General features: G+C 35.9%; 1 protein-coding gene across 3 annotated transcripts in view; it reads left to right on the top strand.

Annotated features, from left to right (window-relative positions):
- CHEK1 (checkpoint kinase 1) overlaps nucleotides 1–14,155 on the top strand; it is a 31,288-nt gene extending 17,133 nt beyond the window's left edge. For 2 of the 3 annotated variants that reach the window (XM_069470756.1, XM_069470754.1), the window contains 5 exons: nucleotides 3,805–3,913; nucleotides 4,092–4,269; nucleotides 4,523–4,651; nucleotides 12,585–12,686; nucleotides 14,040–14,155. In XM_069470756.1, the coding sequence (XP_069326857.1) occupies nucleotides 3,805–3,913; nucleotides 4,092–4,269; nucleotides 4,523–4,651; nucleotides 12,585–12,686; nucleotides 14,040–14,135 (614 nt within the window). In that variant the 3' untranslated portion in view covers nucleotides 14,136–14,155. The remainder of the gene's footprint in view (nucleotides 1–3,804; nucleotides 3,914–4,091; nucleotides 4,270–4,522; nucleotides 4,652–12,584; nucleotides 12,687–14,039) is intronic. The other variant, XM_069470755.1, reaches the window with a different exon arrangement.
- Nucleotides 14,156–15,213: the final 1,058 nt, after the last annotated feature.

Raw genomic sequence — 15,213 nt, 5'->3', positions numbered from 1 at the left:
AGAGAAGAAAATACATGATGATGGTAGATACTGTTAAGTGGAGTAATAACACGAAGCCTAAAATCTGTCCATTGGATTCCATGATATGCAGTTATTCATGATGTTGGCAAGAGCAGTTTTGGTGAAGTGTTGGGAGTAAATTCTAGAATGTGGTGATTGTAGCATAGAAGAGGTAAGGAAGCAGAAAGAATAATTATAGACAACTCATTCAAGAAGTTTGGCTGTGAATGGGAGGAAAGGGTACAATAGCTACAGATGAATGAAGAATTCTTCTTTAATTCCTCTCTGAATGTTTCTTTCACCTACTTTTTTTTTTTTTTTTTTTTTTTTTTGAGACAGAGTCTCACTCTGTTGCCCAGGCTAGAGTGAGTGCCGTGGCGTTAGCCTAGCTCACAGCAACCTCAAACTCCTGAGCTCAAGCGATCTTCCTGTCTCAGCCTCCCGAGTAGCTGGGACTACAGGCATGCACCACCATGCCCAGCTAATTTTTTTTTTTTTATATATATATTTTTAGCTGTCCATATAATTTCTTTCTATTTTTAGTAGAGATGGGGTCTCGCTCTTGCTCAGGCTGGTCTCGAACTTCTGAGCTCAAACGATCCGCCCACCTCGGCCTCCCAGAGTGCTAGGATTACAGGCGTGAGCCTCCGCGCCGGGCCTCTTTCACCTACTTGTTCTAATTGAAGTCCTACTCTCCCCTGAGGACACTGCTCTGAAGTGGTGGGTGTTTTTTTTCTCATGTCTTTAGATCTGGAAGTGGGGCATATGTCTTTCTTGTTCTTCATTGTCACTTTGTCCCTTCTTCCTATATTCCTCCCCCTTCTAACTTCTGACCCCCAAATTAAAATTTCTGCCATGCTGTCACTCTCTCCAACATGACTCTTTTTTTTTTTTTTGAGACAGAGTCTCGCTCTGTTGCCCAGGCTAGAGTGCTGTGGCGTCAGCCTAGCTCACAGCAACCTCAAACTCCTGGGTTCAAGCAATTCTCCTGCCTCAGCCTACCGAGTAGCTGGGACTACAGGCATGCGCCACCATGCCTGGCTAATTTTTTCTGTATATTTTTAGTTGTCCATATAATTTCCTTCTATTTTTAGTAGAGACGGGGTCTTGTTCTTGCTTAGGCTGGTCTCGAACTCCTGAGCTCAAACAATTCACCCGCCTCGGCCTCCCAGAGTGCTAGGATTACAAGCGTGAGCCACCGTGCCTGGCCTCCAACATGACTCTTAATGTAATTTTTGTTATGGTTCTTGATGATTTAAATGTTCCTTTGGATGATCCTTCCAATATCTTGAGTCACTGTTCTTTGACCTTCTCTCCTCTATGATCTTATCTTCAAACATTCTCCTCTGATCACCAGTGTAATTTTTTCTGTTTTCCTCCCTCTCTTACCGTGACTTCAGCAATCCTTTGACTCTACCTAGACTTGCAATCTATTAATTCTACCTTTTCACTTTCTCTCACTTGCCCCCTCCCTAGGTCCTCATTTCCATTTTTACCTTTTTTAAATCATAAATTTCCATTCATCATCTTCAACTTCCTTGCCCAAAATCCAACCTAAGTTTAATCCAGTTTTCTACCTACTCCACACTTGTACCTGCACTGCTGATTGTAGCTGGAGAAAAATACCCAACAATGTTCATTTTAAATTCAGTATTACCAATATCAAGTGGGCACACACCATCATACTCAGCTAATTTTTTTTTATTTTTAGAGATGGGGGCTCCTTCTGTTGCCCATGCTGGTCTCAAACTCTTGGCCTCAAGCTATCTTCCTGCCTCTGCCTTGCAAAGTGCCAGGATTATAGACGTGAGCCACCGCACCTGGCCAGTCCTTTCTTTTCTTAATCCACATTCCATTAGTAATCTTATTCAGTCTCAGCCTTTAAATAAATCTATATGTTTGTGACTTATCACCTTTATATCAACCTGGACTTTTCCTCTGAATGCCTAACTTATATGTCTAATTGCCTTCTCAAATTTCACTTGAATGTTAGGAGGCATCTCAAACTTGATGTGTCCCAAACTGAGTTGCTGATCTTTCTCCTTGAGACCTACTCTTTGCATAGTCTGTTCTCTCTTGGCCACTGCCTTCTTGTTATGCAGATCAGAAATCTTGGAGTCATCCTTTATTCCTCTCTTTCACCTCACATTCAGTATACCAGGAAATTCTGTTAACCTCTGTCTTTAAACATTCCAAAGTCTGATCACCTTTTATCACCTCCACTGCTACCCTATCAGTCTAAACTACCATGGTATCTTGCCAGTGTTCTGGTTAAAAAGTAAGTTAAAATATGTCACTGTTCTGTTCAACTCTCCAATGCTTTACTTCTTACTTAGAGTATAAACTAAAATCAGTTCATGGCCTGTGAGGTCTTTCATAATTTGTCCCTTTCATCATCTCTCAGACCGTAATTCTGCTTTTCTCCCCTTTGGTCATGGCTGTTTTGGTCTCCACATTATCTACCCAATACTCCAGGGACATTTTTACCTCATTGTTTTTGTCATGACTTCCTTATGCCTGGAAGTGTTTTTTCTTGTCTGACTTATTCATATGCTTTATCCTCTCACCTTCTGTGTGTATTGGCTTTTATGTCATCTTATCAATAAGCCTTTCCTGGCCCATCGTGTTTACAACTATACCCCTTTTCCACCCTCAACACATTTCTTCACTTTATTTTCCTCCATTGTACTTATTACCATTTAACTTGTTTAATTTTAACTTTACTTGAACTTTGACTTCTTATACTTTATTTTGTCTCTCCTCAGTGGAATGTAGGATTTAAGAGGTCAAAGGTTTCTGTTGATTTTGTTCCCTGCTTAATACCTAGAATAATGCCTCACACATGGTAGACCTAATAAAAAAATATTTGAATGCATGGATTAGTAAATAAAAAGGTTGGCTAAAATTAAGCACGTTTCAGGACAGATCTAGTAGAAAAGGAAGAGGCTTAGAGTCTAAGAGAAAGGGAATGAGTTAACAGAGCATCAAGATCCCTACGGAGGGAGGAGGGTATGAGCTCCACAGCACAAGCAGAGAGATGAACATTTGATAGGAGGATGGAAGGGAAGAAAGGATGCGTACAAATGCAAGTAAACTAGCAGATTTGGTAGTGACAAGTTGATGTAGTATCTGTCTAATGGCTTTATTTTCTCTGTGAAATAGGAGATGGTATTATATGCTAAGTAATGAGGTGATGAAGGGTAGTCTTGGGAATTTCAGAAAAGTGTAGAAGTTTTGGATAATCCTTGTGGAGAAAGAGAGAGGAAACTAACTAGAGAAACAAATAGGATTGTTTGGCAGTGTTGAGCGTACAGCTGAGGATTGTAAGCGTGAATTTATAATGGCATCGTTTTCCATATGGTGATTATTCTTGGTAAAGCTTTTCTGGGAAGGCAAAGAAGGTTGGATAGAGCAGATTCATAATGTTTATTGCCATTATCATTAATTATTTTTTAGTTTAAAAACTTCTGGTCCTTGAGCCAGGTCTTTCTGTCTTCATAGAACATTGTGCTGTTAACCATAGAAGGTGCCATTAAAACTGTGGCCTTAGCATGATACCCCACACTTGGAACATGTTTACAGGTCACAATTTATGAAATACCTAATTTGACAAATGAGTGTTACTAAGTTTATAACTTGACCATATTTCTTATAAAATTATACAAGAAGAGTCACTATTTGTCTTATGAGTATTTTGGGTTAAAGGATTTAGATATGTTTTTACTACTTCAAGTTGCCAGTTCGGTTAATTAAAAATATCTACATAGAAGACTTGAAAGCATTTGTATTTGTCTTCTTTTTTAGGGGCAAAGAGGCCCCGAGTCACTTCAGGTGGTGTGTCAGAGTCTCCCAGTGGATTCTCTAAGCACATTCAGTCCAATTTGGACTTCTCTCCAGTAAACAGTGCTTCTAGGTAAGACTAATAAAAGTCATTGTTGAATGTAATATCCCACATGAAGAAATGATACACATATATATTTTTTCTTAATAATGAACATAATTTTGTCAATGTGAGAATGGTTGTATGATATGAGAAAGGCCTGATGGATTTTGTTTAAAGACATATTTTCTTCTTTGTCTTAATGCTTCAGTGAAGAAAATGTGAAGTACTCCAGTTCCCAGCCAGAACCACGGACAAGTCTGTCCTTATGGGATACCAGTCCCTCATACATTGATAAACTGGTGCAGGGAATCAGTTTTTCCCAACCCACATGTCCTGATCATATGCTTCTGAATAGTCAGTTACTTGGCACCCCAGGATCCTCACAGGTAAGGGAATTTAATTTTTCGTATAAACAATAGCAGCCCTTTATTTTTTATTGTCTCGAAGCTTTTTTTTTAACATGTTAATCTTAGATAAATAACTTTTGTACATATTTTTCGGCCAAGGAAGAAAGAATTAGAGGAGCCCTTTATGCAAAAGAATTCCAAGTCATAGAAAAGAATTTTCAGACTAAATAGCTGTGATATGACTACCTTCAGTCTTAATGGATTTATTCAGATTTTTTTGTTTGACATGCAGAATCCCTGGCAACGCTTGGTCAAAAGAATGACACGATTCTTTACCAAATTGGATGCAGACAAATCTTATCAATGCCTGAAAGAGACTTGTGAGAAGTTGGGCTATCAATGGAAGAGTTGTATGAATCAGGTATTTGTCATTAATTTTCATTATATCTTTTCCTCAAGAAAAATTTAAATATTTGAGTAAAAACTATCAGTATGTTTCAAAAATACAAAGTAATTGGTTTAATTTGAAAAAGAAACTATTTAAATTTAAGGAATTTAAAATGTTCTTTACATTAAGAAATATTTCTTAAAAGACCTCTCTAAGGTTATTAAAAATATTAAGCAGTTAGAGCCGTTATTTTCTCAAAAACTATATAAAGACCTCTTTAAGGTTATTAAAAATATTAAGCAGTTAGAGCCGTTATTTTCTCAAAAACTATATAAAGACCTCTTTAAGGTTATTAAAAATATTAAGCAGGCAGAGCCATTATTTTTTCAAAAACTATATACGCTTAAATTGTAGATAGTAACGATTGACTTCCTTCTATGAAAGAGGACTATATTAGCAATCCCACATTTCCTCCCATCTCCCCTGATTCCACCTACTAATTTTCGTTTTTTATATTATTATGTTATAGTTATAAGATTGATGTTCTAATCTGTCTTTAAGGCTTTTCAAAAAAAAAAAGTTAACATCCTGAAAGTTAAATAGGGGGCTATTCTGTATTGAAGGAGACTAAAGAGGCCTGACAACTAAATTCAATGCATGATCTTTCACTAGATCATGGATTTAAAAAAAATTAGAAAGGATGTTACTGGAACAGTTGGGGATATTTGAATATGGGCTGTATATTAGATAATGTTTTTGTATCAGTGTCAAAGTTCTTGGGTGTGATGGTAATATTGTGGTTTGTAGGAAAATGTCCTTGTTTGTTGGAGAAATACGTTGAAGTGTAGTGATATCTGTAACTTAGTTTAAAAACTTTAAAAAGGGAAAATGACTACATAAAGACAAGTAAACACACATATCTAGGTGGATAAGGCAAATGAATTGTACTCTTCTTTCAGTTTTTCTTTGGATTTGTGAGTTTTTAAAATTAAAAGTTGGGATGATTCGGGAAGATTAGATTCCCCTCCCCCCGACCCCAAAAAAGTTAAAGGGAAATGTTACTGTGTAGACATCTGAGGCCAGCCTGATTTCCCTCTCACTCTTATAGGTGATTCACTTTTTTTTTTAAATTTATTTCAAGATATTATGAGGGTACAAACATTTTGGTTACATTTTATGTCTTTGTCTCACCCAAGTGAGGTTTAAAGGCTTGCCATTCCCCTCTACAATGCATACCATGTCTATTAGTTGTGAGTTTACCCCTTCAACTCCCTAATCCCTAGAGAATATTACTACCATGTGAAGGTGATTCACTTTTTTAAAGGTAGATTTATAGAGATAAAATTCTTATAACTTTAAGGATTTTAAAGTGTACAGTTCATTCACTGGTTTTTAATATATTCATGAAATTGTACAACCATCACCCTTGTCTAAATCCACAAGATTGCATCATTACAGAAAAAAACCTCTACTACCCTGCAGTCACTCCTCATTCTTTCCTCTCTCATACCCTGGCAACCACCAATTTACTTTCTGTCTCTATGGATTGCCTTTTTTGGACATTTTGTATAAATGGAATCATACAATATGTGGTCCTTTGTGTCTGCTTTCACTTAGCATAATGTTTTCAAGGTTCATCCATGTTGTAGCATGTATCAGTACGTTAATTCTTTTTGGGGGCTAAATAATATTCCATCACATGGATATATCCATTCATCTTTTGTACATTTGAGTTGTTTCTGCATTTTGGCTATTATGAATAATCCTGCTATGAACATTCTTGTACAAGTTTTTGTTTGACCATGTTTTTTCAATTTCTTAGATATACATGTAGAAGTGGAATTGCTAGGGCATATGGTAACTCTATGTTTAACTTTTTGAGAAACTGCCAAATGTTTTTCCAAAACTCCTGCACCATTTATATTCCCACTAGAAATGTATAAGGGTTCCAATTTCTCTACATCCTTGCCAATTGTCTGCTTTTTTAATTATAGCCACTCTAGTGTGTGTGAGGTATTATCTCATTTTGTTTTGATTTGCATTTCCCTAATCACTAATGGTGTAGAGCATGTTTTCATGTGCTTACCGGCTGTTTCTTTACAAACATACCTATTCAAATCCTTTCTTAATATTTTAACTGGTTTGTTTTTCTTATTGTTGAGCTGTAAGAGTTCTTTATACCTTATGAGAACTAGAACCTTGCCAGATACCTGATTTGAAAATATTTTCTCCCATTTCGTGGGGGAAAATTCATACATTCTTTTGCTTTCTTGTTAGTGTCCTTTGATATACAAACGTTTTTAATTTTGATGAATTCCAATTTATTTTTTTCTTATGCTTTTGGTGTCAAATTTAAGAAACTTAGCTAATACAAGATCATGAAGATTTATACTTAATGTTTCCATCTAACATAATAGATTTAGCTCTTACATTTAGTTCTTTGATCCATTTTGAGTTAATATTTGTAGCCAGGCTCAGTGGCACATGCCTGTAATTCTAGCTACTCAGGAGGCTGAGGCAGGAGGATCACTTGAGCTCTAGGAATTTGAAACTAGCCTTGGCAACATAGGGAGACCTCTATCTCAAAAAAAAATTTGTGTATGGTCAGAGGTAGGGGTTCAAATCCAACCTTTTGCATATGGATATCCAGTTTTTCCAGCACCATTTGTTGAAAAGACAATATTTCCCACCGGAAAGTCTTGATACCTTGTTGAAAATAAATTGGTTATAGATGTATGGGTTTATTTCTACACTGTCAATTTTATTCCATTAATCTATATGTCCATGCTTATGCCACTACCATACTATTTAGATTTCTATAGCTTTGTGCTAAGTTTTTAAACTGGAAAGTATGAGACCAAGTTTGGCTTTGGTTTTTTTTTTTCCCCCCAAGATTGCTTTGGTTATTTGTGGTCCTTTGCATTTATATCTGAATTTTGGGACCATCTTATCCATTTCTGTAAATAAGAAATTTTAATTTCAATAGGAATTTCATTGAATCTGTAGATTAATTTGGGGAGTATTCCCATTTTAATACTCCCCATTTTAATACAGGTTGAGTATTCTGTATCTGAAATACTTGGAACCAGAAGTGTTTTAGGAGTTTGGACTTTTTTGGATTTTGGAATTTTTTTTTTTTTTTTACGTTAAGCCTAGAAATGTAGATTTTGGAATATTTGTGTACATATGAAATGAGATATATTGGGGATGAGACCCAAGTCTAAACGTGAAGTTCATTTATGTTTCATATATACCTTATATTCATAGCCGGAAGGTAATTTTATATAATATTTTTAATTTTGTGCATGAAACAAAGTTTGTGTACATTGAACTATTAGAAAGCAAAGTTGGATGTGTAATTTTCTACTTTTGGCATCACGTTGATGTTCAGTGTTTTAGATTATGTTGATCCTCAAAAAATTTTGGATTTTGGAACATTTTGGATTTCAGATTTTTGGATTAAGAATGGTCAACCTGTAATATTAGCCCTTCCAATCCCATAACATGGGGTCTCTTTCTGTCTTTTAAAATTAAGTTGTCTTTAAATTCTTTCAAGAATATTTTGTAGTTTTCAGTTTTCAGGTCTTGCACTTTCTTGGTTAAATTTAATCCTGTGTTTATTCTTTTTGATTTTAGTGTAAATGGAATTGTTTTTCAAATTTCATTTTCAAATTGTTCATTGGTAGTTTACATGCAACTGAATTTTATATATTTATCTTGGATCCTGCAAATTTGCTGAACTCATTTATTAGCTTTAGTAGTTTTTTTGCAGATTTTTTTAGGGTTTTCCATATATAAGATCATGTTATTTGCTAATAGAGATACAGTAAATATTTTTTTTTTTTCAATCTGGATCTCTTTTACTTTTTTTTTTTTTTTTTTTTAATCTTTAATTTTGCTGGTTAGGACTTCCCTGGTTATGTTTAACAAACATGGTGAGAGTGGACATCTTTGTCTTCTTCCTTATCTTAGGGAAAAGCTTTGAGTCTTTCAGCATTAATAACAATAGTAGCTGTGGGTTTGTCATAGATGCCCTTTATCAGGTAGAGGAAGGTATTCCTAGTTTGTTGAGTGTTTTTATCATGAGTGGGTATTCAATTTTGTCAAATGCGTTTTCTGTATCTACATGATCATGTATTTTCCCTCTTTATTATTGTAATATTATTAATATGGTATATTACAGTAAATGATTTTAATGTTTTGAACAACCTTGCATTATTGAGATAAATCCCACTTGGTCGTATGTATAATCCTTTCAGTGTGTTACTGGATTTGATTTGCTGGTATTTGTTGATGTTTATTTTATATTCATAAGGCATATTCATCTGTAGTTTTCTTGTGATGTCTTTATCTGGCTTTGGCTTCATAGAATAAGTTAGGAAGTGTTTTCTCCTCCTGGCTTTTGGAAGAGTTTAAGAAGGATTAATTGTTAATTTTTCCTTAAACATTTGGTTGAATGGGGCCATATGGCTTTTTTTTTTAGTTAGAAATATTTTGATTACTGACTTTGTCTTGTTGTAGTTGCATTTAGATTTTCTATTCTTGAGTCAGTTCTAGTAATATGTGTATCCATTTCTTTTTGTTCATCCAATTTGTTGGCATGTAGTTATTCATAATATTCTTTTATAATCCCTTTTAATTCTATAAGGTTGGCAGTAACATCCTCACTTTCATTCTTGATTTTGGTAATTTGAATTTTCTTTTTCTCTTGGTCAGTCTGGCTAAAGTTTAGTTACTTTGTTGATCTTTTAAAACTAACTTATTTCCTTCTTTTTGAGTTTAGCTTTTTCTTTTCTATTTTATCAAGTAATTGCTCTTATTGGTTATTGATTGGAGATCATTCGTTTTTTTTAAAAAAATTATATTTTACACCAGTTTTATAATAGGTTCACAGCAAAGTTGAGCAGAAGGTACAGATTTCCCATGTACTCCTTCCACCCACGAGTACATCTTCTCGCCATTATCATTATCCCCCACCAGAGTGGGACATTTGTCACAATTGATGAACTTACATTGACATATCATTATTTACCCCAAGTCCATGTGTGTTTTTTTTTTGTTTTGTTTTGTTTTTGAGACAGTCTCGCTCTGTTGCCCTGAGTGGCGTGGCATCAGCCTAGCTCACAGCAACCTCAAACTCTTGGGCTTAAGTGATCCTCCTGCCTCAGCCTCCTGAGTAGCTAGGACTACAGGTGCACACCACTACTTCCAGCTAATTTTTCTATTTTTAGTAGAGACGAGGTCTCACTCTTGCTCAGGTTGATCTCAAACAACTGAGCTCAAGTGATCCTCCCGCCTCGGCCTCCCAGAGTGCTAGGATTACAGGTGTGAGCCACCATGCCTGGCCCCAAGTCTGTGGTTCACTCTTGGTGTTATATATTCTATGAGTTTGGACAAATTTTAATGACATCATATTATCCACCATTGGGGTATCACATAGAGTAGTTTCACTGCCCTAAAAATCCTCTGCCTATTTCTCCCTCCCTAGCCTCTAACGTATGACAACCACTGGACATTTTGAATATTACTGTGTGACAGTTCTAGAAATCAGATTTTCTCTTGCCAGGGTTTGTTAGAGTTGCTGCTTGATGTTTTTTTTCTTTAGTGACTTTTCTTATGTAATTTTTTAAAGTCAATATTCCTTGTCATAGTTGGCCATAAAGTTTCTGTCCTGCTAGCTTGGTGGTAAGCTAATGATTGGACAGAGAATTCCTTAAGTTCAGAGAACCAAAAAAGTCTCCTGGTATTTGCAAAGGGGTTCTGTGTGTGTGTTGGGGCACACCTGCAGTACTCAGCCAGGAAGTTTACAACTCTGTCTTAGCCCTCACCATCTTGCGTGAAACCTCAAACAAAGTTAGATAGAGCTTAGGGCTTTCTCAAACCTTTCTTGAGCATATGCACTGCCTGGTCATGGGTATGGCCTTTAGATTCCCAGGTATACGCAGGAGCTTTTCAAAGTTCTTATTCCTCAAAAACATCTCACTCCCTAGCCTTTCCTTCAGAGCTTTTTGGGTAGTCTGTTGTTTGTCCCAGTTGCTATCCATTGCTTCAGGCAATAAAGACTAAAGCATTTTCCTGTAAATGTTTTCAACAAATGCTCCCTGTAGTAGCTTTAGCACAGGGTGAGTTACAGTTACAAAGGGAAAATAAAGACAGTTCGTAAATGAGGTTTAGGTTTATCCTGCTCCCACCTAGACTTATACCTGAAATGCAGACTGTTATTTTTAAGGCTACTACAGAGTGAGGAGCAGGAAATGGGAACAGGGTAGGTTGTTAATACAATTGCCAGAAAGCTCTCTGTTCTGAGATTCACTAGTTTTATTGAATGAGTGTTTCTGTGTTGCTACAAGCTTTTAGTTAGGTTTGACAATGACTGACAAAGTTGATTATGACAGTTTTTGCCAATTTTTCTTACTGTTTTTTGTGGAGTAATGGGCTTTTGGAGTTCCTTACTCTGCTATTTTCACTCCTTGCTTCACTCTTTCTGTCTAAATTCTTGAACTATTTTCTTTGTCTTTGAAGTTTAAGAACTTAATTCAGATGAGTTGAATATCTTGTATTAATTTTTCTAGAACATAATGTGTTGTTTCAGTGTTGCACAATTGTGATACCGTTATATGTTTTCATAGTTGTTTATTGAAGTGAGAATTACTACACATTTGTAATTTGGGCTGGGCTTAGCTGGGCAAATCTGCTGACCTTGCTTGGGTTCATTTATCTAGCTGTAGTAACTTGATGTCTTTATTGTTGCTGGTGGCATCCTTACCCACAAGTTTGGTACTAGTTATTGTTAGGGTGGAAAACTTAGTAAGTTCTCATGGCGCAGGTGGAGAAAAGTTTCTCACATAGAGATTAGGATACAAAAGTATAAAATTTATTTTATCTTTTTAGAAGGAGGAGAGGAAGAGAATGAGAGAATGTGAGAGAGAAAAGGGAAATAAAGGGAAAAAGAGGGGAGGTGCCTGTGCAGAGGCCAAGAGGCTAGTCAGTTTTTATGGGGACAAAGAGAAAGGAAAAAAAAAAAGAGTGATTGTTGTCAGTTGATAACAGAAGCTGCTGTGGAGCAATTAGCAGGAGGCAGCTGTGAGAGGTCAGGTTGTTCATCTTTCCTGTTTCCTCTGCTCCTGGAGACTTGGTTATCTCTGAAATGCAGTCAGGCTTATCACAGGGATGTGATCTCGCCCCTGAGATGTGGTGTTGGGCAGGAAACTGAGGTCTGGAGTTTGTGCACACCCCACCCTCCTTCCAGGACCTTTTCAGGAACAAATCCAAAAAGGCAGTGAGCTGGTGAATGTAAAGAAAAAGATTTACATCTCCTTTCTGTCTGTTCTGCTCTTTTCAGAAGTTGTGAAAATGGAGCTCTGCAGGGTGTCTGTCAGCTGGGAAAAGAAAGAACAGAGAGAGCTTTTAGGATTGATCTTTAGCTGTTACTAGGAAATTGTGGGATTAGATATTTTCCTGTTAGTTTTGCAAGGCCGTCCCTTTCAGTCATTGTCTGGGCCTTCTTTTCCACATCACTCACGCAGCCCGAGCTTCTTTATAGGCCATAGGAACAGTGTAGAAATGGAAGTTGCAAGGCCTCTCAAGACCTTCGCAATCTTCTGATTGTTGTTGTAGCTTTTCAGCCACAAATCTCTTTTTCTTTGTCATGTTTTAATAATCCTGTTTTTCCTCTCATGTTTTTATTCTCTTTGATTGTTTCTTCTTTCAGTGGTATTTTGATAAAATACAAAATTTCTCTTGTTGCTAAGAGTTCACAAAGACTCAATCCCTGCTAAAGTATCTATATCCTGTTGACAGGTTGGTTTGGGTTGGGGACACATATGCCTATTGGGAGGAAGAGAAACCCTGCAATGAGTGAGATTTTCAGCATACTGGATACTACTCCTGTTGTGGAAGTAGCTTGAAAATTTTTAGAATGTTCTCTACTCACATATATGGCTTAACCTTATTTTTGTTGCCCTAGGTTACCGTATCAACAACTGATAGGAGAAACAATAAACTCATTTTCAAAGTGAATTTGGTAGAAATGGATGAGAAGATATTGGTTGACTTCCGGCTTTCTAAGGTATTTTTGATTTATTTCATTATATTGTATTCTTTCTATTGAAATATTTCTGTATGAATTTTTTTAAATGGAATATTTATATATGTGGCATTTGTAATTATATGGTAACTTTTTTCATTTAATTTTATAAACATTTGTTCTTGTCATTATCTATTTTTCTAAAACATTGCTTTTTAAAAATGCCATTTTCTTTATTATGTAATAATTTTTGTTTTTTGTAGAAAATGTGGATCAGTAAAAAATACAAAAATAAAAATACTACTAAATTATTCTCACAGCAGTAATCACCTTTAATATTTTGAAGCATTTTAATCTTTTTCTTAATTCACACATCTTTAATAAAAATTATGATTTGTAAAAATGTTTGCACATTATAATTTAATAAACCTTTTTTTTTTTTCCGAGAGACAGAGTTCCACTCTGTTGCTTGGGCTAGACTGGGCTGGAGTGCCATGGCGTCATCAGCCTAGCTCACAGCAACCTCAAACTTCTGGGCTCAAGCAATCCTCCTGCCTCAGCCTCCCAAGTAGCTGGGACTATAGGCACGCACCACCATGCCTGGCTAATTTCTTTCTATTTTTTTTAGTAGAGATGGGGTCTTGCTCTTGCTGAGGCTGGTCTCAAGCTCCTGAGCCCAAATGATCCTCCCGCCTTGGCCTCCCAGAGTGCTGGGATTATAGGCGTGAGCCACCATGCCCGGCTCCAGTGTTCTTATACATAGATTTTTGTTCACATTTCTGATTATTTCTTTAGAAATTATTGGTTATAAGATCATAGTTTTAAAGCCCTTGATATATAAGACCAAAAGAGCATATTCTCTATTTCCTGAGAGATTGTATGTGGCTCTTAGGAAGTTTGGAAAGGTAGTTCACATTTGTTATATTGGAGATTTGCTGCAATACTGTTTCCAAATGGTTGCTATGGAATTAAATTATTAAGATCCTAGTGTAATGAAGTTCTTCTCAAAACTAAATCTATTGGCTTTGTTGCCATAGTATTATGACAAGACTTCATTGTAGTTGTTTAGCTTATTTTTAGTTTCCAAACCCCTCACTGCCTATAGAAAATGATGACTTAGGTCCAGATATACCAACACTTGAAACACAAGGTGTCATTTTTTCCCCCCCTCTGAGCTCAGTATGGTAGGAACAGTGATGGGCATGAAATAAAGTCAGAATTATTTATGTAGCTGTTTCCTCTACCAGGATATTTGGTCTTCATAAGATAACCTAAAGGGAATTGTAGCTAGACATATCTAAGGAGGTTTGTTTCTACTTACCACTAAAGAGAGTTTGATTTTATGCATGATTTTTTTGTCTTTGACATTATTTTTGGATATTATTCCTAATATAGGGTGATGGATTGGAGTTCAAGAGACACTTCCTGAAGATTAAAGGGAAGCTGAGTGATGTTGTGAGCAGCCAGAAGGTGTGGCTTCCTGGCACATGATTGATCCATTGGGGGATTGATTCCTGGTGAATATAGTGCTGCTATGTTGACATTATTCTTCCTAGAGAAGATTATCTTATTCTGCAAACTGCAAACAATAGTTCCTGAAGAGTTCACTTCCCTCTTTATCCAAACATCTTCCAGTTCTTTTTGTATGTTCTGCATACAAATACCTATATCTTAATTGTAAGTAAAACTTTGGGGAGGAGATGGATAGAATTCGTTACCTATTGCTTCATCTGTGTTTAGTGTCTAAATTTAAAACCCATCTGGTGGAATCCAAGTTTCGGGGTACTTTACTAGCTTTTATACCAACATATATCTCATTTTGTTTTATCTAAAAAGTACATATTTCCTCCATGTTGATTTAATTATAAGGGTGAATTAGTAAGGGCTTAATCCTTGTGACTTTTGGATGATAGATTTATCAGTCTGTGAAGTGAGGCCAACTTCAAAGAATGTATCCCCAAGATTTGTACTTACGTTTTCAAAAGGGCCTGACGAGTTATATAAACCTGTTTGAGTGAAAACAATTAATTGAAATTGCAGGTGGGTGTTTTTTCTGGTGTAGTTAGTAATATATAAAATACTGGTTGGCCTTTCAAGTAGAAGTTGAGCATACACTCTAGTGCTTAACTAACTTTAAGAATTACTGTTGCACATTTTAAATATTTTTCTATATTATCTTCTACCTTCACAGCCATATTTTAATTCTTTACTACAGAAATAAATTCTATTTTGAAAATGAATATCTTTGTGGCCTTATTGGTGACTAAGCGTCTAGGTGATAAAGAATAAAAGGGGGAGGGAGGAGTAAGGCAGCTATAATGTAAATAGGTCTGATTCCTGAATCCTTTACCTATTAGGCTTACTAAAACTTTGTTTTTCTAATAAAATTTATATTAACATTTGAATGTATTAGATTTAGGCCTTATATTCCTATTTCTATATAAATTATAAAATTGATCAGTTATCTTAGTCTGAAACTAAGAACATATAAATGTTATGGTTAGAGTTTATCACATATTAGATGTATACTAGCCAATTGTGTTACTGCAGTAAACCCAGAGGAGGAATA

Source organism: Eulemur rufifrons, chromosome 6 (assembly GCF_041146395.1).
Source record: "Eulemur rufifrons isolate Redbay chromosome 6, OSU_ERuf_1, whole genome shotgun sequence".
Lineage (NCBI taxonomy): Eukaryota > Metazoa > Chordata > Mammalia > Primates > Lemuridae > Eulemur > Eulemur rufifrons.
The sequence above is the reverse complement of the archived record's forward strand: the minus strand, read 5'-3'. Positions and strand labels throughout refer to the sequence as shown.